General features: G+C 37.2%; 3 protein-coding genes across 3 annotated transcripts; 2 read left to right on the forward strand and 1 right to left on the reverse strand.

The window, feature by feature from the left end:
• Positions 1-5,712: 5,712 nt before the first annotated feature.
• Positions 5,713-6,770, forward strand: LOC134651854 (carbonyl reductase [NADPH] 1-like). The gene has a single exon (XM_063506974.1). It carries the CDS (start codon positions 5,764-5,766, stop codon positions 6,733-6,735), a length of 972 nt encoding a protein of 323 aa, XP_063363044.1. The 5' UTR covers positions 5,713-5,763; the 3' UTR covers positions 6,736-6,770.
• A 6,933-nt stretch (positions 6,771-13,703) lies between these two features.
• On the reverse strand, positions 13,704-22,119 carry LOC134651583 (solute carrier family 35 member F2-like). The gene is made up of 6 exons (XM_063506688.1): positions 21,893-22,119; positions 21,633-21,824; positions 20,146-20,393; positions 17,930-18,297; positions 15,124-15,266; positions 13,704-13,846 (listed from the first exon to the last, which is right to left on the reverse strand). The coding sequence occupies exons 3-6, from the start codon at positions 20,195-20,197 to the stop codon at positions 13,705-13,707; spliced, it is 705 nt and encodes a 234-aa protein (XP_063362758.1). The 5' UTR covers positions 20,198-20,393; positions 21,633-21,824; positions 21,893-22,119; the 3' UTR covers position 13,704.
• A 325-nt stretch (positions 22,120-22,444) lies between these two features.
• On the forward strand, positions 22,445-23,307 carry LOC134651584 (THO complex subunit 7 homolog). The gene is made up of 3 exons (XM_063506689.1): positions 22,445-22,479; positions 22,557-22,680; positions 22,790-23,307. The coding sequence occupies exons 1-3, from the start codon at positions 22,470-22,472 to the stop codon at positions 23,259-23,261; spliced, it is 606 nt and encodes a 201-aa protein (XP_063362759.1). The 5' UTR covers positions 22,445-22,469; the 3' UTR covers positions 23,262-23,307.
• The last annotated feature ends 2,480 nt before the right edge of the window (positions 23,308-25,787 follow it).

Raw genomic sequence — 25,787 nt, forward strand, 5'->3', positions numbered from 1 at the left:
TCCAGGGGAGAAAATGGACGACTTGATTTAGCTTTTAATAATTTGCTTGGAAGATGAACTATCATCAGCGGGCTCAGCACGGTTCCATTTTTATCGACTATCACTATGCCCGTCACTTTCGCACTTACATACTTGTTCGAACGTGACAGGCATGGTGATAAACGATAAAAATTCTACCGTGCTACTAGGGCTGAAGAGGAAAATAATCGTTGTGCGGAAGATCATTTATTCAAATCTCGTGGTACAGAAGGTGCGTTTGAGATTTTAGTACAAATGACTTCACCGCTATCAAATAAAACGTTCACGAAACTATCGACACCGTCAATGGCGGCACCGCTTTTTGACATTACGGTGTCCATCACCCTCTAGGAAACCGCGCAATTTGGTTTACATAAACACCGTTCTATAGTTCGTTTTTTTTAGCATTAGAAAGAACTTGAAAGAAGGTAAGCGATTTTGACATGTCTTTTAATTGAAAAACACTTTTTAAAAATCAATAACTATTACTTATGAAAGCAGAAGACTATAAAAGATCGTATTAGATTCATAATTGTTACATATTTACCGTAACTTATTTTTAAAATGTGTTTTTCAATTAAAAGACATGTATGGGCTGCTAGTGTCACATACACCAATTGTATTCTGTTGGTTGCTTGACATAATGATAACTCACAATATAGCCGAAATTAAACACTTTATTGATAACTAACTATAAAAGCGCGACATTATGAATGATAGTGCAAATGAGGACACGCGTGATAGGTTCTAATGCTGAACGTGTACTGACTCGTATTATATTGCTTTACGCAATTGTAAGTAATTTCGCTGAGATGGCAATGTGCGGTATGTGGACCGTACAAGACACATCAAGATTGTTTACCAAATTTCTAATCCTAAAAAAAACGAAGTATAGTGACGCCATTCACCGCTGTATTACGGCCGCTATATGACGGCACCGCTTTCCGAGGAAACCAAAGCTTTATCTAATGCGAGAGACGAGACCGGCTTCACGACTGTATATAGGTTTACATTAGTTTACTGGCGAAACTGCTATTAACAGGCATGTTTTGTAATGAAGAATGCAGTTCTGGTAAAATGAAGTGTGTTCGGATGATTCCCAATGCTTGAGGATGTCGGTTATTTCGAAAATCAGCCGGATTCCATACCCGACAATTTATGAATCTTTACATTAGTACGTGTTTCCTAAAGTACGGCCAGCGAAATAGTTTCTTGTTTTTCTCTGTTTAATTGTGATTGTGTATTTTTAACGGATTAATAAAGGCACCGGTAAGTTTTAGAAAATGACGTTTAAAAACCTTTCCTTTCACATGCTAACATGTGTAAAAAAAAGTACAATGATCAATTTAGTGTTGATGCTGCTCCTGAACCACAAAAAATACACCATCTATGTTCGTTGGTCGTGCTTATGAATTTTGAAAAAATATGATACCAAATACCAACATATTTTTGACCATGACAAAACCATCTAGAAAACAAAACCTACTGATTTTGTTGAAATAAGTATTTAAATTTGTGCTATTCACCCACTTTTTCCCTGGCCACAAACTCAACATCATGACTCGTCGGCATGATATATTATTCAACTGAAAAAGTGATAAAAATAGAAGTGGAAAATTCTTGTATACAGGTTGGCTAAAAAATAGCTGCATTCCCCTTGGCAGGGAGGTTTAGGGATTGTACTAAGCAACTTTTACTATAGGACCAACCCCAAAACCGCTAAAAAAAATTTGGCTGTTTCATACATTTTGGCTGGTCTATTTTCTATGGGAGGGTAAAAAAAATTTGCGTTTTCGGAGTTTTTCCCATAATAAAAGTTGCTCAGTATAATCCCAAAACCTCCCTGGCAACTGGAATGTTATTTTCACCACACCAGCTCGGAAAGGCTTACTTTGCACTTCAAAAACTGATAGCAAAGTTACATTTTATTCACATGTGAGGCAAAGTGATCAAATGCAAATTTTGAGTTGTTTTCTAATGTTTGCTGGTAGAATTGCCTTTTAAATGTTGATTTTGGATGATAAATATTTAATAACATTCATTGGAATTTTATTTGGTTTGATTTTGTTTGATATTTTACATTTAATATTTGCTTCGGTTGGTGTGGTGAAAAATTTTGTGGTTCACTCGGGGGCAAATTTTGTTTAACCCTCGCAACGCTCAAGATTCCATTTCTCGAACCACTCGCTATGCTCGTGGTTCAATTTTGGAATCTTTCGCTTGCTCGGGTATCAATATTAGCACGAGCGGTTAAACAACAACTTTGCCCCCTTGTAAAAGAAATAACTATTTTTAGCCAACCAGGCGGCCTAGCCAAGGTGACGATCGCTTGCGCTTCCCCGTCGAATCGCTTTGTGTCTCTCTGTCACTCTTCCATATTAGTGTGATAGTGACAGTTGCGTTTCGTTCGCAACGTAGCGTTAGCGATTAGCATGTTGTCTACGGGGCCTGTATACCCTGTACACGTATTGTATCGTAAGGAGATGCCACGCGGCACGCACACAATACATCGTGTATAGGCATGAAACAGTCACCACCATATTCAATCCAGAATTGTTATCTCACTTTTACCTAAGTTTATGATTCTATGTGTCATTCGCCTCTTAAGAGACGCTTATATCAAACACTCAGTATTGTGTTTACAATTAACATTACTATGTCAATTCAGAATGTCATGTCTTACCCATTTATTTACCCTATGTACTAGTACTTACCTACTGAACTATCAACTGCATATCTTGACATTATTTTATTGTAGGTAGATATATGAATTATTGACCTTTCTTACCTTAGATCTGTGACTGATGTCTAAAAATGATATTTGATGTAAGGGCCATATACATATGTACCTACTTAGGTTCTAATTTGTCTTTCTTGTTCCTGAAAGTTTGGGACTTTGACGAAATGACTGCCCACAATTTGATGTAGGCCAAACCTATATAAGAATCAATTTATGCCAATACCTATAATAAAAACCCGAAATCACATGTATTTAACACGTTCGCGGACGGTATGTGACGTCATGGCCAAAGGAAACAAAAAACGACGCGAATGTGTTAAAAGGGGAACTTACTGTTCTTAGTGCATGTATTTATTTGGCCCCGTTAGAATGCCATTGTCTCTAGTTTTCGGGAACATGGAAGACATTTTTTTAACAATTTGTGTATGTCCCGTAAAAGCAAGAGTAGACCCGGTTTAAACGACACCTTGTATACTTTGACTCTTTGAGCGTCAACGGCGTAACACGTGGCCGTAAAGGGGCCCACTGATGATTAGTAGAGATGCCTCGAATAGTGGTTTTGGCCGAATACCGAATATTCGGCCCCTCTCGGCCGAATACCGAATATTCGGCATGACATGCGAACATTTTGAGTCACAATTACATATTATGAAAATTGTTCGGCGACAAAGCATAACGTTTGCTAAGATATACTTATTTTTTGTTGAACAAAATTAATGAATATTGTTAGAGTCAATCAAATCAAATCCACCCATGATAAAATAAAATATTTTGTAATCAGTTAATGCTCAAAAAAAGGTATTCGTATTTAACATCTTTCCAAGAATACATTTTAAATATTAAATGTAACCTAGTTTTTGGTTATTTTTATTGTGTAATTCTTCTTTTTAGGTAGGTGCAACAGATATTCGGTATTCGGCCGATAAGTAGGCAACATTCGGCTGAATACCGAATATTCGGCAAAGTGGCCGAATACCGAATAGTTGCCGAATATTCGTGGCATCTCTAATGATTAGTCCGTCGGACGATATCGGCCTGTCAGTTAAGGGGCTACCTGGGGTTTTCATCGATTTATGGCAAGTTTTGAATCGTATCTCCTTTTTTTGCACCACAGATAGAATTATAAGACAACCCAGTTCTTCAATCTTTTATCTCCATTTTTGTCGACCGGATTTTGAAGGAAATGAATGCTTATTTATTTATGATTTTTTAAACATTGTCAATAAAACACTTTTTCGTATCTAGTTCGCTGTGAAGGATCTTAGATATACGAAATCTACATATTTGGGTTTGTCTTTGACGTCTCGAAAAACGTGTCGAGGATTTTAATTTTAAACTCTTCTTCTTCCTCGCGTTCTCCCGGCATTTTGCCACGGCTCATGGGAGCCTGGGGTCCGCTTGGCAACTAATCCCAGTAATTGGCGTGGGCACTAGTTTTTACGAAAGCGACTGCCATCTGACCTTCCAACCCAGAGGGTAAACTAGGCCCGTATTGGGATTAGTCCGGTTTCCTCACGATGTTTTCCTTCACCGAAAAGCGACTGGTAAATATCAAATGATATTTCGTACATAAGTTCCGAAAAACTCATAGGTACGAGCCGTGGTTCGAACCCGCGACCTCCGGATTGCAAGTCGCACGCTCTTACCGCTAGGCCACCAGCGCTTCGCTTCAGTTTAATTTTAAACTAATTAACACAAAAGTTATGGCCAGAAAACCAGTTTATTAAAATTGTTCAAATTTGATGCCAAATATCTCGAAGACTATGAACTTTACTTCAAAGTTATTACTTTAAAGTTATATTTACTTCAAATATGGGATACTATATTGCTTAGCCGTTGCTGTTAATATGATATAAGGGATTCAGATCGAAGGTCATTAGCGTGGGGGATCCCCTTAAACGCAAAAGGTAACAGCTCCGAATAACTGACAGGCCGATATCATCCGGCGGACTAATCATCAGTGGGCCCCTTTAGAGCTCTTTCCCACTGACGTCCAGTTTTTGCGGGTACGGTTTTCTGCAGGATCCCGTTTTAGTAGTATATACGTGTTAATAAACTCTAATAATAAATTACTCTCCAAGTATGTCTGATGTCTCTAAACTTTTATTATAATTATTATAAGCCTACTCCTTATTGCTTTATCTTTGATTTTGAATTAAATATCATTTTATTATATTTCACATTGCGTCTGGGGATACCTACATGACTCGCGTTTGACGCTCAAGGGTTAGGGCTCAATTAGACGGAGCGAGAACTCGCATGCGAGTTTCATTACATTGCGTCATTTAATCGTTCGGCTGAATTGATGTCACCTCAATGAACCGCAATGTAATTAAAATCGTATACGAGTTCGCGCGCCGTCTAAATGAGCCTAAATGTACAAATGAGTCTAAATGTACGAATATGCCTACTCTATGAAAATGCTTTATTTATTCTAAGGCATCATTGTTTGCCCTGGCATCGTTTACTCCGACAATGTGTTGAATATTTATAAAATAAAGATAATTATATTCACTGATATATGTTTATTATTTCCAAATATGAACCCGCTTGTCTACAAAAATCATCCTTATTACTATTAGGTATCCTCCGCTATCTATGGCTGGTGCTAGTTTACGTTGCTAGAAATTATAATACAAAGAAAATAGAGTTATAAATGATTTACATACAAAACTTCTACACGCTCTTGCTTTATTTTATTTGCTCACGCTTTTTTGGCGTGAGTTAACTTTCTGTAATGTTAAGCAATAACAAAATAAATATTTAATTAAACAGCCATTTTCATATTTAAAAGTTAGGTCTTCGCTTGTCATCAAAGTTGTATGGTCAATTAATCTGATACCTTATCAAACAAAGTAGGTAGAAAACGCCTTATCACCTTTTCAAACCCGTTACGTGCTCATTAGTCATTAAAGATAACCTTGAATTTACATAACTAGTTATCAACGTTTATTGTGTAGATACCTAAACAATTAGTCTGCGCCTCGCGCTCATCAAAAGCGGTCATGAAGGTCGCCGTGGTCACTGGAGCTAATAAAGGCATAGGGCTTGCTATAGTCAAGGCCCTTTGCAAAAATATGGAAGGAACAGTCTACCTCACATCTAGAGACGTCAATCGAGGAACTAAAGCAGTAGCTGAACTTCGCTCTTTGGGCTGGGCACCGTCGTATCACCAACTAGACGTCGCTGACGAAAACAGTATTATCAAATTCAGAGATTATTTAAAAGAAAAACATGGCGGCATCGACATACTGATAAACAACGCGGCCGTAGCAGGGGACGGATATAAAACTACGTACGAAGAAAGCAAACAAGTTATAGACATTGATTACAGAAGTTTGCTTACGATTCAAGAACACATATTCCCACTTGTAAGAGAGAATGGGCGGATTTTAAACATAGCAAGTGACTGCGGTCACTTATCTAACATTCGGAATAAATATTGGATAGATAAGTTATCGAGCAATGACTTAACAGTCAGTGATATTAATGAGTTCGTAAATTGGTTTTTGGGTGGCGTTAAAAATGGTACGTTTAGTAAGAACGATTTGGCTGATGGCGGCTCGGCAGCGGCATATAGGATCGCTAAAGTAGCCGTGTGTGCTTTGACGAGACTTCAACAGAAGGATCTTGAATCTAGGAAGATAATTATCAATGCCATGCACCCTGGACTGGTTCAGACTGATATGACTAGAGGATTAGGTGTTTTCAGTCCCGATGAAGCGGCCGAAACACCTGTGTATTTAGTTCTAGAAGCCCCTGAAAGTATCAAAGGAGCGTACGTGTGGTTTGACAGACAAGTTATAGACTGGTTTGATTACAAAAGCGATTGTTACTTCAAGATGGAGTCTGTTTTTAAGCACTACGGTGCGATTGGACCGGTGCTATATTTTGTGGCCAGACACGAGTGGAGCCGACATTTGATATTGTTCGTTTTTACAATTTTGTTTATCAGTATTTTGTGTCGTTTACTATGAGTTTTGTGTCGTTTACAATATTACAATTTTGTTTGAAAATTTCATTATATACCCAGGTCTCTATACAGTTTATTGCAGTCTTCACTAATTGATGAAAAGGCCTTGGCCTTCATAGGTGGAGCGTTGTGGACTGTAGGTTTGTAATTTAAAGATCTTCAGTAGGAAAAATTTAGATTTAATTGAGTAAACCACGAAACGTACATTTTTATAGGAAAGAAATTGATGAAGATCTTTAAATTACAAACCTACAGTCCACAACGCTCCAGCTATGAAGGCCAAGGCCTTTTCATAATTGATTGTTGATTATCTACCTAATTATAAGAAGGAAAATTATACAGGTATATAGTATAGGTAACCAAGCTTCTTTTTGTTTGTATTGGGGAATATAAGTACAGGGTTATAACTTATAACAGTGATGTCTTCAAATTGACACCTATAAATTATTTATTGGGATAAAATAAAAGTCAATGTCATGAAAATGTTGTATATTTATCTAATTTTAAAATACACATTAGATAATTTGTTCTCGAGACGCGCATTATCTAGAGATGCCTAGACAACCACAGGCTAACAAAAAGCATAACAAAATCATTTGAGTATCAGTATTCAACACAACCATTCGCTATATTTATATTTTTGAAGGAATACACATTTCTTACTCGGCTAAATAATTTCGAATCCTGACTACAAACAGATCCAGACAAAAACAAGGATTTGTAAAAAAATTTTACGTAATGAGGGAAGGTGTATTTTTGTACCTACTTAAATAGTTAAAAAGACATTCTCACTATTCTCAGCGTCAAAATTCACAAGATTCGTTAAAGAGCTTGACACCTTCCTGATTTTAGTAACTGACAAGAGGGAAACCGTAATATGTCAGACACGATAAGAGATATCTCCTATCGTGTCTCACGTATTGCGGCGTCCCTTTTGTTAGTTACTATAAATTCAGACAGGTAACCAGCTCTTAAAGCCAATTTGCTATTTGTTTCTTTTTGCGTGGGACTATGTTTCAGGCATAATTTCTACACAAAACTCAAACAATTGATCAAATAAGAACATTTTGAAGTTCCGATAATATGTGTGTTACAACAACAACACACATATCAGACGATTTTCGACCTTATTTCGACGCTATAGATACGTACGGTCAGTTAAAAACGTTATTTGCAATAAATAATAATTCCTTTACTTCTTGTTTTTGACAGGACCTGTAGTCTGTATTTAGATATATTCGATCTAATGGACTATCAAAATGTTCATTAAATGCACATTTAAATCCTTACGATTAATAATTGAGCGCACAGAACATATTAAAGAGGTTAGAATGGCTATCGCGCACAGTTAATATCGGAACCGGTGTCGCCGCTCGTTCCTCTCCACATTTAGTAACACACGCGCAACGGTAGTAAAAACTAGCTAGCGCACTGTGTGTGTGGTGAATGGATACGCCTCCTTTAAACAGATTTGACGTCTGGCTTCTTAATCTGAACGTTATTGTGGCGCAAAAAGGCATGTTTACTTCATTTTCGGTCAGCGCTGGCGAGTAGCATGCGAGCGTTTGCTCAAAACCCCGCGGCGACACGTACCCTGCTCGCATCGCCATTCTACTTGTTCTGTGATTGAGCGTCATACGTAACACGGCTAAACTTTTTCAGACTAAACCAACACTAAATAGACTAGAATCTGTCCGCCATCCACGACAGAGTGAAATTAATTGAAATTTTATATTTTACATTAAAATAACCATTGTGAAGTATTTTTGGAATTAGGAATTTTCTTGCCACTACCTACCTAATGCCTTATTGACATACGAAAAAGCAGTCTTTTGACTAAATAAAAATGTCCAAAAATCTCATCTCAAAATATTTTATGGTACTTACTTATATCGCTGCCAACTAACAATTATAAAGACAAAATTGATAAATAGTCAAATTGACTTATTCCGTCTGAGACTTCCGAGAACTACAAATTACGTAACAACATTGGTTACCTTTTAAATGTTACGTGGATAACATGGATAGCGGCCTTTAAGGACTAGATTCCACAAAATTCGACAAAAGCAACTAGTTCCATACATAATCTCATTTGAAAACATTAAAAATAAAATCACAGCTGAGAATTACTCACAATAGAGGCTATCGTTCGAGTAAAACGTTAACTCTATAAAATGTTACCTCTAAGTTTATCTTGTCAATCCCAATACATTTCTCTCAATTATAAACTAATTTAAAATTACTTATATTTAGTTCTAAATCGCAATATTGGATTAAAAAATCGAGTAAAAATTCAAGAAATTATTATGGCAGTTTTCGTTATATTATAATTTCATTTTAATTATTATGAGTATGGTCATTTTATTGCTTTGAATAGTTTAATTGGTGTATTATTATGAGGTGTATAACATGACAAGTTATTTCTAAAGTTCTAAGTGTTAGTTATGAATAGGTTTTATAAAAATGTTGCTACATACGACTTAGGTTTAAAAGGGCAGTGATAAATGTTGTTTTAGGTCCACAAAAATAACAAAATAACATGATTACCTACTTGAAAACTTTTCGCGAAATGTAATTTAATAGAAATAGCCAAAACTGTAAACAATTTAGTAGATAGGTATATTTTTTTATGTGTGAAACCATAATCATTTATTTACAAACAAGATATATACAGTGTATTACTAAAAGATTTTTTTATTACGTATATACCTACAGTCAGCAGCAGAAGTTGCTAAGCGGGCGAGGTGTTCATAACTACCTTGACGCGCTCTTATTCTCTAAACAATAAAGTCGCATCAAGATTATTTTGAACACCTCGCCCGCTTAGCTACTATTGCTGCTGACTTCACATAAGTTACGTCTCAATTAATAAAAATTTGTTAACATTTTTTTCTATTACAAGTCTACCAAAACACATTTTTAATATATTCCTAGAAATAAGTCAAATTATTTCATTAGGTAAGTATTAATTATAAATGGGAATGAATTTATTTGGTTGAAAATGTCGATTAAATTTCATTGCAACATGGTCACTTAGGGCCTTAATGTATTAGGCTAGGAATATGCAAGTACTGTAAGTACAGTCGCTAACATACGTATCCACTTTTCTATACAGCTAGTATGGCAACGTAGGTAAGGTACCTACTTAAATTGGGGCATTTACCGTAGGTACACTAAATAGACATATATCGCATTTGTTATTCTTGTGGAATATCTACAAACTAGACAGACGAAAACAGGCAGTAGTTACAAATAACATCAGGGAATAAATTACCTAGTAGGGATTATTCCCTTCTTCATAAAACTTAGCAACCTCTTACAAACATCTGTAAAATATGTTTCTTTATAACAAACAGAAATGTAAAATGACGGATAGGGACAAACGATTATCAATAGTTAGTTAGATTTCACAAACGTTTACATTAGACTGAACAGACAAATATTGTGTGTGTTTAACAGCTAAATAAAATTTTCTAATATATAAATCACAATAATATATCCCTTATTTATCGCAAAGTTAATTTTGGCTTAACATAACACATATCTATAAATAACAAAAGTATATTACTACAGAAGGAACTCCGCATACCTCTAGCCGAGGTTTTACTATTAGAATACGCTTCGCAAAGAAACTAGTTATTTCACCTATATAGTATATTCTATTCCATCTGGATTTTAGAATAATGTAAACAATAGACACTTGACTTGGTCATTCGGCTAATACAATAAGGTAAAACATTTATAATCTCCGACGCAACAAGAGTGTTATATTTTTGACGCCAATGTCTGTCTGTGGCATCGTAGCTCTCCAACGGATAGACCGATTTCGATGTGGTTTTTTATAGAAATCGATCTAGCACTTTAAAGAGTATGAGCTCTTTTCCAAAACGATGTTAGGCAATTTTTGGCGTAAAATTGTTTTTTTTTGGTATAAAGCGTCGGGGTTTTCTTTAATTTTTAAATTAATTGTTATGTGTCTTAAAATTATGTTATTGGCCGAAGGTGTAGTGTTTTTTTCTTTACATATTTTTAATGTCCGTATAGAATAACTAGAACGAATTCTGCTATAACGATATTAGACTTACATAATACATACCTAAGTGATGATAGTGTATCGTGTAATAATGAAGTGGATATTAATGTGTTAAAACAATTACGCTAACGCACGGCAACTATCACAATGATCAATAATGATTTTGTACAATGAACATGTTTATTTTATTTTCATTATTTTTGAGTTACAACTATTGAACAGGGATATTTGAGACCTTTTATTGTGTAGACAGTTATGATAGTTATAATGGAGGTAAATTTCCATGAATTAAATTAATTAACATGGGTATGTTCTAAATTAAATGAAAATTGGTGACATGAATCCCTTCCGGTTCTTATCGGTTACTTAAACCCGTGGTATACCCCGCGCGCTATAGTGGAGCTTAGCTTTTTACAAATTTCGAATCTACTGTATTTATTTATAGATTTACAATATTAACTCATTTTGTATGACGGCCGTTATACAGGTTAAGAAATTGACAGTAAGTATTTATTTATTTGAAAATTTACATGGTTATACTTTAGTGCTCAATACGCTGTCATATTATGTTAGTATTTATTAATAAATATTCATATTATTGCATTAAAACTTTGTATGACTATTTCCTATATAAAATATTTTTAACTAGCAACTAAATAATTTTCTTTTTCAATTGTTTGAAATCACATTCAATAACTTTATAAAGGTACAGCGTAGAACATACAATGCAAATCATACAAACAGATCAATTCTTTAGGGTGGTATGCCAACTTTCCAATGTGTATTTGCGTCTCACATTTTGCTTAGTGAGAGAGTAAGACGCGATGCACATTGGACCAAGAAATTGCACTGGTGGAATACCAATACCTTACTTACTAAAAAAATCAAGTTCTGTTTTAAGTGGGCGATCCGGTTTTGGTCGAGTATTTTTTATTAGGCTAATTTCAATCTTATGATAATGACTACAAGGTACAATATCTTCTTACGCTTAGCCAAAACCGGTGCACTCACTATGATTGGTCAGGCTTTGTAGTAAAGCAAGCAAAATTGGGAAAATGATTTGCCTTTATTTTGTAGGTATAACATTTTGTAAAAAATTCTGGTCAAATCATTTGTGCCATTTGAAATTAGGCCTTTATCCAACGTAATAAGGTTTAGAGGTTTTGTGTAATTAATACTCGTAAAGAGTAAAGTCTATTTTTTTATTCGGTAGACTGAAATGACAGTTAATAGTATGGACATGAAATGTCATTCTAAAATCTAGACTCTAACACCTCATTATAAGAGACATGAATGCCGACTTCGTGAAATGAAATACTCCATAGTTTAATATAATATATTAAGAGTAAATATAAGAGCGATTACAGCGGCAGTTAAGCCTCAGGAGGCTTTGTTCGCTGTCATAATTTTTTGAATGTAAATATTGTGTGGTAATAAATAAGTGAAAAAAAAAATCATACTATTAACTGTCATTTCAGTCTACCGAATAAAAAAAAGCGGCCAAGTGCGAGTCGGACTCGCCCATGAAGGGTTCCGTATTTAGGCGATTTATGACGTATAAAAAAAAACTACTTACTGAAGTTACAGGGGGGGGGGACACACATTTTACCACTTTGGAAGTGTCTCTCGAGCAAACTATTCAGTTTAGAAAAAAATGATATTAGAAACCTCAATATCATTTTTGAAGACCTATCCATAGATACCACACACGTATGGGTTTGATGAAAAAAAAATTTTTGAGTTTCAGTTCGAAGTATGGGGAACCCCAAAAATTTATTGTTTTTTTTCTATTTTTGTGTGAAAATCTTAATGCGGTTTACAGAATACATCTACTTACCAAGTTTCAACGGTATAGTTCTTATAGTTTCGGAGAAAAGTGGCTGTGACATACGGACGGACAGACAGACGGACAGACAGACAGACAGACAGACAGACATGACGAATCTATAAGGGTTCCGTTTTTTGCCATTTGGCTACGGAACCCTAAAAATAGACTTTAGCTATAAGTGAGCCCTCATACATATAGGCGTGGTAAGTCGCTTGAATATTCCTCTGGTACGGCTTCCGTAGAGCTGGGGCCCGTTTCTCAAAAGCTTGTAACTTGTAATACTGTCACTTTTGGACAGCTGTTGTTAGAAAGGGACTTCCGCTTGTATTACAAGTTACAAGTTCTTGAGAAACTGGCCCCTGATAAGGCTTGTATTAATGTAGGGTTAGCTATTATAGTTCGTTTTTTTAGCATTAGAAATAAGGTAAACAATCTTGATGTGTCTTTTAATTGAAAAACACATTTTAAAAATAAGTTACGGTAAATATGTAACAATTATGAATCTAATACGATCTTTTATAGTCTTCTGCTTTCATAAGTAATAGTTATTGATTTTTAAAAAGTGTTTTTCAATTAAAAGACATATCAAAATCGCTTACCTTCTTTCAAGTCCTTTCTAATGCTAAAAAAAACGAACTATAGCATAGAGAAAAAAATACATAGATTCCTGACTCCATACATCAGTTTTAGTACCAAAAATACTATGAAAACAATAGTCTTTTTGGTACCAAAACTGATGTATGGAGTGAGCACTCTTGTCTTACTATATTTCTCTATGGCTATTAGGCAGTTAATATCCATTGAACTGTAAGGACTGGTAGGGTTGTACCTGGTGTTATTTTAGCAAACGTCTTTCCCGTTGGTATAGGGCTGCGGTAAGGACTGGTAGGGTTGTACCTGGTGTTATTTTAGCAAACGTCTTTCCCGTTGGTATAGGGCTGCGGTAAGGACTGGTAGGGTTGTACCTGGTGTTATTTTAGCAAACGTCTTTCCCGTTGGTATAGGGCTGCGGTAAGGACTGGTAGGGTTGTACCTGGTGTTATTTTAGCAAACGTCTTTCCCGTTGGTATAGGGCTGCGGTAAGGACTGGTAGGGTTGTACCTGGTGTTATTTTAGCAAACGTCTTTCCCGTTGGTATAGGGCTGCGGGTGTCCGTTAGGGGCTCCGAGGAAGGACGTGAAGGTGGTATCGCGTGACATGGGAGGCTCTAGGCCCTCGATAGGAATACAGTCCAGGCTCGGCACTGTGTAGTCCCTGAAAATTAAATCGTTATTATAATTTTCACCACACCCACTGGTAAAGTCTCTCTTGATTGTTCAAAAACTGATGGCAAACTTGCATTTTATTCACATGTGAGGCAAAGTAATCAAATGCAAATTTTGAGTTGTTTCCTTATGTTTGCTGGTAGTATTGACTTTAAAATGATGATTTTGGATGATAAATATTTAATAACATTCGTTCATTTGGATTGATTTGGTTTCATATCTTAAAGTTAATATTTTCTTCGGGTTGGTGTGGTGAAAAAATTGTGTTTTACTTGGAGGCAAATTTTGTTTAACCCTCATGCTTTGAAACCCTCGCAACGCTCAAGATTCCATTTTTCGAATCAATTTTGGACTCTTTCGCTTGCTTGGGTATCAGTATTAGCACGAGCGTTAAACAACAAATTTGCCCCCTTGTAAAACAAATAAGTATTGTCAGTAGTTTGAAAAAATCGTGTCTCAGTTTATTAACTATCATTGTTATACCACGACAGTGGCAAAACTGGCAAACAGGCCTGAATAGCGCAGAGAGTTCACAGAGTTGTAAAATAAGCAGAGGTAGGGCCAAGACTTCATAACAAGGACCCTGATATTTAAACCCTCAATCCCCAAGGGTCTAAATTTGCCCACCAAGAAACGGCTAAAAACTTTAAGAATTGTTTGTTTAGTCTTTGCTGATTCGATATCACGTCGGTGGGAACCGATGGGTTAGTTGTGCCTTGGGATTAACACGAGTCATTATCACAGCGGTGCGGCATTATCGTATCATTAATATATGTAACAAAGAGAATAAAGTGAATAGAGAGTTACTGATATGGTAATGTAGCCCCAGTACATTTACTGCCATCTTTTGACAAAAGATTAAAACTGTTAGAACGCCATTTGACTTTGACCCTTAATCTTTCACTGATATGTGTTAATTTATTAAATATTGAAATTAACACCATCTACCCGAGTATAGGCCAAAGGTTATGGCGCCATCGCTCGAAAAGATTGCAGCATACTTTTGGCCTACTCTCGGGTAGATGGCGTTACTTTCAATATTTAACAAATTAACACATATCAGTGAAAGAATAATGGTCAAAGTCAAATGGCGTTCTAACAGTTTTAATCTGTTGTTAAAAGATGGCAGTGAATTTACTTTAGCTACATAATTTACTTTGACAATCCGCCTATATATCAAATTCTCTTTGTATGTAGTAAATATCGTCGGATCGTCCCTGTGTATGTATGACATACAATAGTTACTGCAGTTTACAGGAAACTCACATAGACACGTTGTCCTGCGACTGCACGGCATCGTGCACGACTTGTGGTAGCGCTACCGCCTCGCCCGGAGTGGTCCGGCGGGAACTGAACAGGAACACGCCCACCATAGCCAGCAGGTACGACAGGAAATATAGCGCGTGGAACTGAAATACAAGGTAATTTTTAGGGTTCCGTACCCAAAGGGTAAAAACGAGACCCTATTACTAAGACTCCGCTGTCCGTCCGTCCGTCCGTCTGTCACCAGGCTGTATCTCACGAACCGTGATAACTAGACAGTTGAAATTTTCACAGATGATGTATTTCTGTTGCCGCTATAACAACAAATACTAAAATCAGAATAAAATAAAGATTTAAGTGGGGCTCCCATACAACAAACGTGATTTTTGACCGAAGTTAAGCGACGTCGGGCGGGGTCAGTACTTGGATGGGTGACCGTTTTTTTGCTTGTTTTGCTCTATTTTTTGTTGATGGTGCGGAACCCTCCGTGCGCGAGTCCGACTCGCACTTGGCCGGTTTTTTTAAATGGGTACGGTTCAAATTACATTCGATAATTCACCAGATGCGGTCTATAGGTACGAGGGGTGTTCAAAATATTCTCGGTATGAGAATGAAAACAAACAAGTACGAAAAGTTTGATATTTTTATTTTTCAATATATGTTCATACACTTAAAAGATCGATCAATTATTTTTTTTAATCCCTCGTAAAAATATTTTTTATCTTTCGTGTAAAAATGCTCCTCCACTGCCGCCTTCAATGCTTCATCGTCAGAAAATTTATTTCCACGCAGATCCTTTTTAAGATTGGGGAGCAAAAAGAAGTCGCTGGGGGCTAAGTCCGGACTATACGGTGGGTGAGTAACAGTTTTAAACCCACATTCAACAATAGCTGCCTTGGCAATATGAGCAGTATGGACGGGGGCGTTGTCATGCAGAAGCAGAATACCTTTGGTTAACTTTCCTCGCCTCTTTTCTTTAATTACATCCTTTAATTGACGTAGAATGTTAGCGTAGTACTGTCCTGTGATAGATTAGTAATACTCCTTCACAATCCCAAAATATCGTGGCCATGACCTTGCCAGCTGAAGGGATGACCTTGAACTTCTTGGGATGAGCTGAACCCTTAATGTGCCACTGCATGGACTCTTGTTTACTCTCTGGGTCATAATGATGAACCCAGGTTTCATCTCCAGTAACTATTCTTTGCAGCACCTCATCAGGATTTTCACCGCACAGGTCAATAAAATCGGAACAACAAGCTACACGCATGTCTTTTTGAAGCCGAGTCAGCATTCGCGGAACCCATCTTGCACTTACTTTTGACATATTAAGATGGTCATGTATAATATCATGTACGGTACCAATAGAGAGATTGGTTACTTGTGCTATAGATTTTACCTTCACTCGACCATCTTCCAATATAAGTTTTTCCACTTTATCAATATTTTCTTGTGAAGTAGCTACTACAGGCCGGCCAGGTCTAGGGTCATCTTCAATACTCTCCCTTCCGCGTTTAAACTCGCTTGACCACTTTTGAATGGTAGATAAAGAAGGAGCAGACTCACGGTAAACACAATCCATTTCCTCTTTTATGGTTTTTTGATTTTTACCCTGTTTTGTCAAGAATTTTATCACGCATCGATGTTCTAATTTAGTTAACATTGTCAATTCGCACATGATGTTCATGTTTGTTGAGCAATTGCAGAAAAACAAAAGACTATCTCGGTTCGAATTATACTTTTTTTTAATGTCAATGAATAAACCTTAGCGGCCAGTAACGAAAGAAATTTTAGAAGAGGTCGTAAGATATCAATACCGAGAATATTTTGAACGCCCCTCGTAGTTCGTTTTTTTTAGCATTAGAAAAAAGGTAAACAATCTTGATGTGTCTTTTAATTGAAAAACACGTTTTAAAAATAAGTCACGGCAAATATGTAACAATTATGAATCTAATACGATCATTTATATTCTTCTGCTTTCATAAGTAATAGTTACTGATTTTTAAAATGCGTTTTCCAATTAAAAGACATGTCAAGATCGCTTACCTTCTTTCTAATGCTAAAAAAAAAATCGGCCAAGTGCGGGTCGGACTCGCGCACGGAGGGTTCCGCACCATCAACAAAAAACAAGCAAAAAAACGGTCACCCATCCAAGTACTGACCCCGTCCGACGTTGCTTAACTTCGGTCAAAAATCACGTTTGTTGTATGGGAGCCCCACTTAAATCTTTATTTTATTTTGTTTTTAGTATTTGTTGTTATAACGGCAACAGAAATACATCATCTGTGAAAATTTCAACTGTCTAGCTATCACGGTTCGTGAGATACAGCCTGGTGACAGACGGACGGACGGACGGACGGACAGCTGAGTCTTAGTAATAGGGTCCCGTTTTTACCCTTTGGGTACGGAACCATAAAAAACGAACTATAGCATGAGTTGCGTTCTCGCGCGCGACCCCATACATCTTGTGCGACTTCAAGTATGTAGTCGCGCGCGACAACGCAACTCATGCTAGACCGACTGATGCGGTCACCAATTAAAATTATGAGGTTGTCAGGCAACCAATATTGTCTTCATGCGTACACCAGAGTGATTGCACCATAAAATAATCTAGTATATCTTAAAAGATCTTTATTAATTACGTACTTTAAAAAAAAAAACGCTCAACAAAACCAAACGTATTTTCACAAAAGCAGTAACCTTTTATAATAGTTTCTATCAAGGATCAAAAGCCTTTTACAGATTAAACAAAGTTAGGAGTGCTAGAAAAGCCACAAATTTATATTTATAAAGCAATTTTTTTACTTACCTTAAACTGAAAGATGTACATCCCAGCAATAAGAGTATAATAATCCGACGACAAAAACGACAGATGCAATATTATCGCTCCGGCATCCCTCAACATGAAACTCTGTAGTATTTGAAACACAATCTGCACCAAGCAGTAACTCCCAAACTGAACGAGTGTTTCCAACTCGTACCAGTTGAAGATAATCAGGTCGCTGAGTTCGAGGAAAAAGGTTTGTGTGCAGGACACTATGCTGCCGATGAGGCCTAGGAGAGCCAAGTATTCGGGGCAGGATTGGACTTGGAGCATCATCTCTTGGAGAACGGTCACTAGAGCGAAGAGAAGGGACCCGGCTAGGCAGAGCATGTCACCGACTAGTTGGTTTTTACCTGGAACGTTTGAGTTATTTTAGAATATGAGCATTGAGCATGTGTCAAAGTCACTAGCCACTCCCACAATAAGTCACAATCTTTACCGCAAACAAGAGTCGAAATTTTGTTATCTAACCTCTCTATGACTCTTGCATATTCAAGCGATAAAGAGGCAGATAGCTTAGTTTCGCGTTTCCCGGTTTGATTGTCTGTGAAAACTTGTCAAAAAACAGTTTAAGGTACAGTATGTATAAGCTACTCTATGGTTTATTAAAGGCGCTAGTGCTGCACTCTGGCGGCAAAACATTGCAGTAATACTCCCTATTCACGAGATGTGTGGGATTATGTATCCCCAGAAAGTTTCATTCCCAAGAATAAATTATGTTATCTTTAAAAGTTTCTGATCCCTCAGTGCTTCAATTCAGTGATAGGTTTAGAACGCACTGCGATAATTTTTTTGCGGTTTCAGTCTTGCAAGTGCGTGCGCTTATGAATCATGCCGTGTTTTACACTTGTAGCGGTTCTGAAACCGCAAGAATGTAATCGCAGTGCGTTCTAAGCCTTATCCTGGTAAATACAACCCATAGATTTTATTAGTATAAAGAGTAGAGCCGTCAAAAGTTTTCTTTATCAGTTCTTGTCTCGGACAAATGTTACGGAATTCAAAATGAAACTGTAGGCTTGATAACCAAGCTTCAAGTAACATACACATAGGCAAACTTGGCAGACGTACATTAGTCTTTAGAGAGGAACCCATTACAAGATATTTAACACATTCAGTGCCGAAAACCCGACTATTGAGTATTTTATGATTTCGACCCAGGCCGGACGATCGTGGTACTACAGCTTTATATGTGACGTTCCACGGCAAAAGGTACCTTAAGGCGGCTGGGGCTCACGCTATTTTTAACACGCTTTTATTAGGTCGACCTGTATGTAACTAACATGTAATGGAATTTGCAAGTTAAATTTGATCCACTTCCCGGTTTCCGATTGAGCCGAAATTTTGCATACACATGTAAGTCGGGTGACAATGCAATATTATGGTACTATCAAGCTGATCTGATGATGGAGACAGGAGGTGGCCATAGGAACTCTGTGATGAAACAACGCAACCTAATTGTGTTAGGGGTTTTTAGAATTGTCTCGATGAGTATTAGTTGTCTGTCGTAAGAAAAGTACAGTCAGCGATAAAAGCGTGTACCAAAAATTAAATTTTTGCCAAAAACTTATTAACGCCACTCCAATATTCAGCCGGGGCAATGGTATGGCCTGGCGCGGATGTCTCGTTTGGCTGGGTGGCAATGAATGTGTTAGTGTGACTTACTATCATCATGGTAAGCGCTGGTGGCCTAGCGGTAAGAGCGTGCGACTTGCAATCCGGAGGTCGCGGGTTCAAACTCCGGCTCGTACCAATGAGTTTTTCGGAACTTATGTACGAAATGTCATTTGATATTTAGCAGTCGCTTTTCGGTGAAGGAAAAACGTGAGGAAACCGGACTAATCCCAATACAAGGTCAGATGGCAGTCGCTTTCGTAAAAACTAGTGCCCACGCCAATTACTGGGATTAGTTGCCAAGCGGACCCCAGGCTCCCATGAGCCGTGGCAAAATAAAGATAAGATAAGATAAAAGATAGTTTATTCAAGTAGGCATAATTACAATGCGCTTATGAACGTCAAATAAAGCTAGGTAGACCGGCTCCAACCCTACACCTCTGCCCAGAAGATTTAAATCCCCCCTCAATTGGAGGAGGGTATCCCATCATGGGACCGGCAACAAACTCGGCGGGACACATCTTTTCAAAAATAATTACAATTACATCTTGAAATGCCGGGACAACGCGAGGAAGATGAGTGTGACTTACCATCAGTGGGCGCTCTCTCCACGTCAGCCCACACGACGCACACGATGGCCATGAGGCCGAGCGTGGCGCCCGCCACGTGCGCCGCGCCGAGCCGCCGCCCGCGCCACGCGCCGCCCACCAGCGCCGCGCCAACCCCCGAGCACGCCAGCAGCTGTCAGCTCAGCACCGACGTGAAACGCTGCGAGAGGACGAGTAGCCAGCTCGCCTCCACGTCCAGTGTGCACGCGATTATCACTATACACCATTTTCTGAAATAAGGTTGTCCAAATTATTTTGGATATTTTTGGACGTCGGCGGGGGTGACACTTAAGGACAAGATACGTAACATATACATCAGAGGCACCTTTAAAGTCGCACCCATAACGGATAAAATATCTGAATCACGACTGAGATGGTATGGTCATATAATGCGAAGGCCGGAAAATCATATCGTCAGAAAATGCCTATCCATGAATACTATGAAAAGAGGACGAGGAAGACCATGTACCTCATGGACGAAAACTATTGAGAAGGATATGGAAAGCCTTAACTTGCATAAGGAAGACGCTCAGAATAGAACTGCCTGGAGACTCAAAATAAGGAAAGCCGACCCCGTATAACGGGAAAAGGCGAGGAGGAAGAAGGTTGTCCAAATTATTATTATTATTATTCTATAAGCAGGCAGGCAGTTGTGACAACTGATATTGCCTGTATCCAGTAATCATTAACAGTTGTCATTGACAAGTAGATGTATAGGTGTGCTTGTCTAGTTGATTTTTAAATTGGTTCACATTTTGTGCTGAGACCACATCTTCAGGAAGTTTGTTCCAAGCCCTCACTACTCGGTTGCTCAAAAAGTGTTTGTATGGGTTACTGTGGGACTTATGCCTTTCTCAAATTAATGCAATTTGAATATTTTATTATACCATATGTCCGACTCGGTTACAAAACAAATCTTAACTAATTACATACTATGTTCTGGTATTCTTCTGGAATCTGGAAGAGGCTTACACCTCTTAAAAGGGTTGTGGTGTAATTTATTTAATAAATTAAATTAAAATGTTATCCTAATTTAAAAAGGTTAAGTATTTAATACTTTATATTTTATTCTGTTACCCAGAAAAAAGGTTTTTCATTTGTTTTCATTTATATACAACCAACATCAGTTTGTAATATGTTTTGCCTGACACTCATCTATGAATTTCCGTGAAACACCATGCTATTTATTCACACTACGAGGGTAGCTATGCAGTGAATGAATAAATTAAGTGAAAGAATGAATTATGCAGGTATGTCAAACCTGTAATTTCATCTACATCTCCACATCATACATAATATAAATTAAATGGGTATGCTAAGTTACACTACAGATTGTCAAAAATAGCATAAGCACCATATTACCAATAAACTAAGCAGGCATGCATATTGCATATTGGGAACCCTTTTTTACATTTAAAAATAAAACCACCTTATATTAAGTGTAATAAGATGGAATATAATATACTTACTTCGAGAGTTTTGTGACTCCGTTACATAGCAATGTAGGGACGAATAAAACGAAAAGCGCTAAATAAGGTATAACAAGCTGGGCCGTCGTGGGAAACTGCCAGGTCGCGCTCTGCAGTATCGTCGTTAGGATACATTTCGCGCTCATCAGTATAGACAACACTTGACCCAACAGTATACTTCTCCATACTTTCCTGAAACATATAAAACGTAAGTAACACTTTTATGTCTCACAAACAAACCCATAAAATCAAGTACAAACCATCGCCCTAACTCGGAAAAGTATGCCTCGATTTTCTCACTGAAAGTTGAACTTTCCATTGCTTATTTGGGTAATAAATAAAACTTCAGGTGGAAAACACTGTGAAAAGGATAAAATTCTGGGGAAAATTGGAAAAATAACGAAATAATTCCATTATTTTAGAGACATGGGCTGGGAAGCAAAACACCGTCTGACACTTCTGTTTTTCGTTCTGAAATAAATCGAGGTCATACATTGGTCATACACTCCGACCTATTCCGACATTCAATTTATTAAATCGCTGAATTTCTGAACGTGTATAGTGATGTTATTTTTTATAATTCAATGAAATCGATCGATTGAGGCTGTAAATCGATTCGTTACGTAAAGGATTCGTTATCGATAAACCAATCAATCGATGGATTTAAAAAAGATGAATCTGTCACTCAAGTCAAGTACATTAATCTGTGGCACACTTGTGTGTAGGTTATGTTTTGTTTGTTTGTTGCAGAAAATAAAAGGAATCACTAAACTTAAATATAGACCTAGATAAACTCAAGAATTAGACCGGTTTATTGTTTATCAGGAAAATATTACCATGGGAGACGGTGAGTATCACTTAAAATGTAGTTGTTTATAAACCAATGTTGTACGTTTTACTAATTTTGTTGTGACCGATTTACAGAAGATGTTATCCGTAGACGTCTTTTAATTGATGGCGATGGCACTGGAGACGATAGAAGACTGAACGTGTTATTAAAAACACTAATAAAATGGTGTAACAGCACCGATGATAAACCTGAAGAGAGGTTAGTTTCTAAAGAAATATCTTACCTACATTTGATTACTAACTGCTTATTATTACCGCCTAGTCTTTATTGTCCAGTTTAAGTACCTAATAAACGAAATTTGTTTCAGTAAAGCGACGCACGATCGAATGCTAGCGCAACTAGCGCAATGTGAATTTGCAGTCACCAAATCCCAACTCGGTTCAGAAATGATGAACGCTGAGCTAGCCAGCTATGAATCCTTGTCTAAAATACTTGAAAACGGCATAGAAATTGCTAAAACAAACATAGAGAAGAGCAAAGCCGATCTACTTCAGGCTAAAACTGTCCGGAAAAACAGAATCGAGTATGATGTGCTGGCTAAGGTAATAAGTGAACAGCCGGACAGAAAAGAAACACTGGAACGGCTCGGGACTTTGAAAACAGAACTGGCCGGTTTGGAAACAACAAAGCAACAGTTGGAAAGCAGGTTGGCTTTAAGAAAAAAACAATTCCATGTGTTGGTTACTTCCATTCATCAGTTGCAGGCACTTTTGGATGAACCTGATGATACGGAGTCCATTTCTGATGTTGAAATTAAAGATATTAGTAATGAGTCTTAGCAATAAATGTTTGCCATGTTGGCAATATTGTCAGCACAAAACTTTTTAACTAGGTATTACTTCAACCGAGACTCATTTGAAATCACTCATTATGTACTGAGATGTGTACAAGGTTTTTATAGTAGCACACTCGGTATAAGCTTAGTTTGTGGCATGACATAAGTAAAAACATAATACTATGTTTGGCTTGAAATCTGTCTGAATTTCCTTGGATTTGTCATATTCTGGAGCCAACCACAGGAATATAAATCTATGATAAATCAAGTTTCTTCGAATACTCCATTATAAGCAGTAATGGTGTCCAAAATGAAAGTATTATTGTGTATATTCATTTGAAGAAAGTCTCTTGTCACTTATCCTAGGTAAGTACCTACATATGTAAGGTTTTTTTGTAATAAATGTCTAAGAAACACAATATTATATAATTTTAACCCAAAAATTAGAAAGAAAATCTCTTAAGATATGCAGGAAATATGAAACATAATAAATTTAAAAAATGCAGCTAACAGTAAACCAAATAGAGAATGCTATCAGAAGATAATTATATATTATGTTGTACAGCAAGTATGTAACATTTAACAATACCTAAACTACAAAGGTTAAGACAAGTTAAGTTCATTGCCTTTTGGTACTGATACAGCTACTACTCGGCCTTAATAATTAACACATTCACTGCTAGTCAGAAAACGGCGCACTACCCCAGAAACCGGTCGTCTATAGCTGCATATAAAACAACCGGCATCTGAGCAAAGTTCACGAGTGCCCACCAGGTGGGTTCCTGGCAGTGAATGTGTTAACGATACAGTAAACTAAATGCTGCTCTGTTGTCGCCAATTCGCGATGATATTGCGCGGGTGCGTGTTAGTGTGGCCGCAAAAATAGGCTACATGACTAATTTTTTTTATGGTATCAATCGATCGGGTTTGTTTTTAGGATCAAATGTCTATATGGGACCCATTGCATTAAAGTAACACAAAAGTCATAAATTGTAGTCAAAGTCCGACAGTCGCACTTCACTCGCGAAACGCCCTGTACAAAACGGCCAGAGGCCGTGACGTCATCGCCCATCTTGTAGTATGGACAAAACAAGAAAATTGCGTTTTTGTCGGTGAAATATTGCGTTTATGTATATAGTTGCTATACAATATTTTTTTGGATGAAATGTAAGGAATCGAATGGTACCCTTACTTTTATCGTTTTTGGAAGTTAACAAAAAACTTAAATTTTGAAACTTTCAGGTCCTGTAATTTTGTAATTTTTCAATATTTTATTTTAATATCCACATTATTGTGATAAATTGCTCGTTTGCTATCTATTTTACTAGATTTTGTTATAAAATTCAACATGTGTCATCATCCCTATGGCAGTGTGTGAAGGCCTCCAACTTTATAACTTAGAACTCCCGCGACACATAATCTCCCATTTGACCGCCAAGGACGTCAATTGACGCGCGAGTCTACAACCCAATATCAACCTTCGTGCATTCCGACAAGGATCACGCGCCGCGCATGACAGATTTGTGTTCAAAGGGTTAAACAGGGGTGGTGGCATGTCGATACAGGATCTATTTAAATCGCGAATACCATTGTTTAGCTTTTATCAGATTGCTTTTACTTGTGGAACCACTTTGGAACACGAATGAACAATTGAATTTAACCTCTGCTTCTTAGGTCAGTCATCCATCATACCGTTTTGTTTGAAATATTTATGCAACTGCCTACATAATGACCTAAATAATGTTTCGTACAGAAGTCAAACGGTCAAAAAGTGTAATAAAAGTGGGCATTTACATGTTACCATCGTAATATAAACATCATGTCGTCGATATGTTATTCATCGTCGCAATCTTCATCAAAATCTACAAAAACCCCGGCAATCAAATATCAATTTAAAGCCGTGGGTAACAAGATACAAAATCAATTGACTAATAGCCAAATCGCGGTCAGTGTAACTACATGTAACGCCCTGGTCGGTCAAGGACGTACCACTTACGGTAACATATTCTACGTAAAATGTCTTAAGAAAGCAGAATTAAATAGTGGTTCGTTACAAAAGGTGCATTTTGTTTACTGTGGTAAGAAAATCTTGGACTTTGATTGTTAAGTAGGCATTTTCAGAAAACTGTACCTTTACCTTTATTTATTTTTTACGAATAACTAACAAGTTTTTTTCTGTTTTGTGATACATTTTTACATACATTTTGTGTTTGTCACAAAATTGACTCGTATACTAGTAGTTCGCCCCGAACTGAGAACTCGCGGTTAACCAAAAATTATATAGCGATTGACTTTGTTGCACCTACTTAGGTACTTGTATAGTGCGACATAAAATAATAGAAAATAAATGAGGGCGCCACTTTCTACGTACCTGTCACATTTTTGACGTAAAATGCTTACACATGACAACAATTTAGTATGGACATTTTTGAGTTCCATTTTATTTAATTTCTACTATTTTATGTCGCTCTATAGGCGGCAATGGATCAAAGATCGCGTGGATTTATTGCAAGGTCTGTGGAGCCTTTAA

Source organism: Cydia amplana, chromosome 10 (genome assembly GCF_948474715.1).
Source record: "Cydia amplana chromosome 10, ilCydAmpl1.1, whole genome shotgun sequence".
NCBI classification, from domain to species: Eukaryota; Metazoa; Arthropoda; class Insecta; order Lepidoptera; family Tortricidae; genus Cydia; species Cydia amplana.

What these genes read in the sequence shown, in the direction of transcription:
- LOC134651583 (XM_063506688.1), bottom strand. Translation starts at nt 20,197, where the DNA reads ATGGCCATCGTGTGCGTCGTGTGGGCTGACGTGGAGAGAGCGCCCACT. An exon ending in GGAGAGAGCGCCCACTGATG is followed by an intron (nt 18,298 to 20,145) that starts GTAAGTCACACT and finishes CAAACGTTCCAG; the next exon opens with GTAAAAACCAACTAGTCGGT. An exon ending in TGTACATCTTTCAGTTTAAG is followed by an intron (nt 15,267 to 17,929) that starts GTAAGTAAAAAA and finishes CTTGTATTTCAG; the next exon opens with TTCCACGCGCTATATTTCCT.
- LOC134651584 (XM_063506689.1), top strand. An exon ending in GATGATAAACCTGAAGAGAG is followed by an intron (nt 22,681 to 22,789) that starts GTTAGTTTCTAA and finishes AATTTGTTTCAG; the next exon opens with TAAAGCGACGCACGATCGAA.
- LOC134651854 (XM_063506974.1), top strand. Translation starts at nt 5,764, where the DNA reads ATGAAGGTCGCCGTGGTCACTGGAGCTAATAAAGGCATAGGGCTTGCT.